At 33.0% G+C, this 3,793-nt stretch overlaps 1 protein-coding gene across 1 annotated transcript; it reads right to left on the reverse strand.

Annotated features, from left to right (window-relative positions):
• Positions 1 to 2,225: 2,225 nt before the first annotated feature.
• Positions 2,226 to 3,248, reverse strand: LOC141609085 (auxin-binding protein ABP19a-like). Its single transcript, XM_074428303.1, has one exon. It carries the CDS (start codon positions 3,121 to 3,123, stop codon positions 2,482 to 2,484), a length of 642 nt encoding a protein of 213 aa, XP_074284404.1. The 5' UTR covers positions 3,124 to 3,248; the 3' UTR covers positions 2,226 to 2,481.
• Between the last annotated feature and the right edge of the window lie 545 nt (positions 3,249 to 3,793).

The following is a 3,793-nucleotide window of genomic DNA, read 5'->3' on the forward strand; positions in this document are numbered from 1 at the left end:
GATATGGACTTCCTTACTCCGCAAGGTAAGATATTTCCTGGAAAATAATACTAAAATAATATTTAGCGCTAATTTCCAGGATATTCCGAGTCGGATTAAGAAGGTTTTAGAAAATGAAGACGATTTTGTTCGGACTCCAAATGTACTCTAATTACAATCGAAACGACCGTATCGGTACATAGGTGACGACCAAGGGGTTTACATAACTATTTGATCCATCACTTGTCGACGGACTTACGAAATGTCATAAAATCGCAACGTATGCTAAACATGCGGCCTAATCATCACTGGGTGGTTGGCGGGAGGTGCGGAAATGAGGTATCTACAAATTTAAGGATCTCGGAACATGATATGACAATTCGCCTCCTTCTTGTATTGCTATCTTAATGTAACTTGTAAGGGGATCCTTTACTTGATTCTTTAATGGAGAAAATTTATCTTTTGTCGGCACCAACGATTGCTGACAAATAACTCGTATCCTTTGTAAAGACGTACAACGGATCCATAACAAATCACTCTTGTCTATATTACTAAGAAAACTGAACCCTAGAACGTAACGGATAGAAAATATTCCGAAAAGAGAGACTGACAAACGAACCTCACCAAAATGGAGACTTTAATTGATTAATTCGTAAGTTTTCATATTAATATTTGATAAACAAAGCTATTTTGGGGCTTTCCATCGATTAATTGTTGATGGAAGCCTCAGATTTAGTTGTTGGAGGTTATGATTTTTAGATAGGAAAAAAGGCAAGGAGAGGAGAGGAGAGATTTTATTTGTTTAATTTCGATTGTTTTTGTCCCATTTTAGCTTAAAATTTATGTTAAAATTGCCGCTCCTTTTATAATTAAGTTTCGCGCGGAGAAATTTGAGTATCTATTATTGTTTGTGAATAATTAATTATAATTATTACCATTGAAAATTTAATGTCTCAATTCTCTTTAATTAAGATTAAAGTACGTTGTTTATCAATTTTTAAATTCTTCTTAAAATAAAAGAGGGACACTCAAAATTTGATGAGATAGCTAATACTAATCTATACTATATTTATAATTTGGAACAAATGGATTTCAATTTAATTACATAAATCTATACAAAATCATGATACTATATAGTTTATTAGATATATAAAGATGTTAATTCTTTAACATGGAAAAATAGAAGTACGTTATGTTTTGAAAATTATGTAAAGAAAAATAAATCAGGATTGTTTCAAAAGATACAATACTTTATAAATTAGATAATCAACTGATTTAAAAATTAAATTTGGTCAAATTAAGTAAAAGAATGATATATCACAAAAATAAATTTGTTCGTAGTGAAAATAACTGTAGTAACATTTGATGTATCAAATATGATAGTAATCACTCATATGAGTAATGAAAGTAACAATAACATTAGTGGTTGTAGTGAAAGTAATAGTAACAACAATGGGAGTAGTTAAATTAACATTATTAAATACGAGAGTAATGAAAAAAATTGATAATGACGGCGGGAGTAGTGAAAGTAACAATAGTTGCAACAAATGTAATGAAGGTAACGGTAGGGACAATGGAGAAAGTATGAAAAATTTGCTAACAATTCGATTTAAGAAATAATATTTTATATATTTAAATATATAAGTTTGTTCAAATTAACGGGAATAGATATTAGTGTAAAAACAGCGTGCGTAGTCAAAAAAGCAACGGTAGACAGATGAGTAGTGAATGTAATAGTATTAACATGAGATGTCGTGAAAGCAATACTATTAACCGCGGGAGTAGTGAATTTGTCTCATAATTATTTATAAATTTTACATTTCATTATTAATGGTACCGAAGATGTCTTAGTTTAGTGGTTAAGACGGATGTATTATGGACAATTGGTCTCAGGTTCGAATCCCCCCTCTTTTTTATTGTAATGCGATTAAATAGGCTTTTCGTTAGACCAAAAAAATAAATAAATGGTAGCGTATTACTTGCGCAAGTCTAAGGTATTTTTATTTTCTAGAAGACAAAATTTGACAATAAATACAGGTAGTCAGGTAGTCATGATGGGGCCGGACACCGAACCTGATTTAATTATAATGGGAAAACCATATAAAAGAAAACCGCAAATTCTTATTTTAGATGGGCTGTTTTCCCGTCCGAAATATGAAGGATAAATGGTTGCCATTTTTTAAGAAAATGTAACCATTTAATCAACAAAATGTTATGACTAGAGGTGTCATTTTTTACCATGAAAATAATGTGAAAAATAATGATAATATGTTATCAGAAAATAACAGCATTTTATTGTAAAATAATGACATGTTATCCGTCTTATTTCGGACGAGAAACAGTCGTCTGAAGAAAAACGCACTGAAAGAAAACATAAGGTACATGGAACAAGTGCCTTTATTATTACACAATAAGTGGCACAATAGATGAACATAATTTAAGCTTAACACATCTTAGATGAAATATGAATTATTGTACAATAATATAAGTAGGAGAAGTTGATCAATTAGTACCACCAAAGAGTTTCTTCAAATTTTTCACTTGTTTAGCATCCAACAAAGTGATCTTCTCAATCACATTAGTTGGCAAATCATTTGCAGCCAATGAAGTAGCAACAGTTTGGAAGCCAGGGTTAGGGCTATTCAAACTTACAAAAGCAAGTGCAGGTTTTTTACCCACATTTACCTGAAAATGCAATAAACTTTGCGGAAATATCATAATGTCGCCTTTTTTTAACGTTTTATGGTACGCCGTATTATCTGATCCAATAAACCCAGCGATAATCGTACCTTCAATTACCAAAATAAGCTCGGAAACACGGTGGGTATGGATCGGGATAACTCCACCAACACCGATGTCTAGTCGGAACATTGAAAGGCCCAACCCATTTAAAGCCAGAAATGTGTTGTCAACTGCTGCCGTAGCAGTGGACTTAAAGATGTTGGTAGATGTGTCCCCGGGAACACCTAGGCTTGAGAAAACAAAGTCGTCGGCTGTTAAATTGGCCGGATTTTTGCACGGATATCCAGTGGGTCCCACCGGGTACGTGAGGTCTGCTACGCAGAAATCGACCACACTGGTGGCAGAGGATACGGTAAAAAAGACGAGTAGTGACAAAAGAAAGGCCTCTTTTAATATTTCCATTGGACTTTGGATCTGTGTTTTGCGATGAATTGTGTTAAGTTTATATAGGGGATTGTGCACGTGATAATATACAAATATACAACAATGTTTATTTGGCCTAGCTATGTATTCCGTTCGTTCATTTATATTCACAAAAAATGCCCGTGGAAAGTTGGTGTGAAGTTGCTAGCGCCGTTTTCCACGACCAAATTATTAAATTACCAACGACTAGTAGACTAGTAGTTAGCTTAGGCCAATAGGAATGGTTGAAGTTTCATACTCCCTTCATTTAACTCCACTTTACATGTTTCTCTTTTACACAATATTCACAAGCGGGCATTTAACTTCAATTTTCTCTCGATACATAAGTTAAAATATATTCATGTGGCATCTTATTTGATTTGTCTTTAAGAGTACATTAAAATATCTAACTTTTATAATTTTTGCAAATACGTAGTTAAATATATTTACCGCGTAGAAGTCGCGTTGGCAAACGTGATAAAGCAAACATGTAAAGTGGAGTTGAATGGAGGGAGTACTAAACTTTATCATTAACACATCAACCCACATAATTGATTATGAAACTTTTAAATTCTTCTCAATGGTTAAAGTTCCATACTTTCTATGTGATCCTCCTTCTCCTCTTCTTTTCCTAACATGAAATCGGTTTCCTACTTTGGAAATCAGTTTC

Source organism: Silene latifolia, chromosome 10 (assembly GCF_048544455.1).
Source record: "Silene latifolia isolate original U9 population chromosome 10, ASM4854445v1, whole genome shotgun sequence".
Classification (NCBI taxonomy): domain Eukaryota; kingdom Viridiplantae; phylum Streptophyta; class Magnoliopsida; order Caryophyllales; family Caryophyllaceae; genus Silene; species Silene latifolia.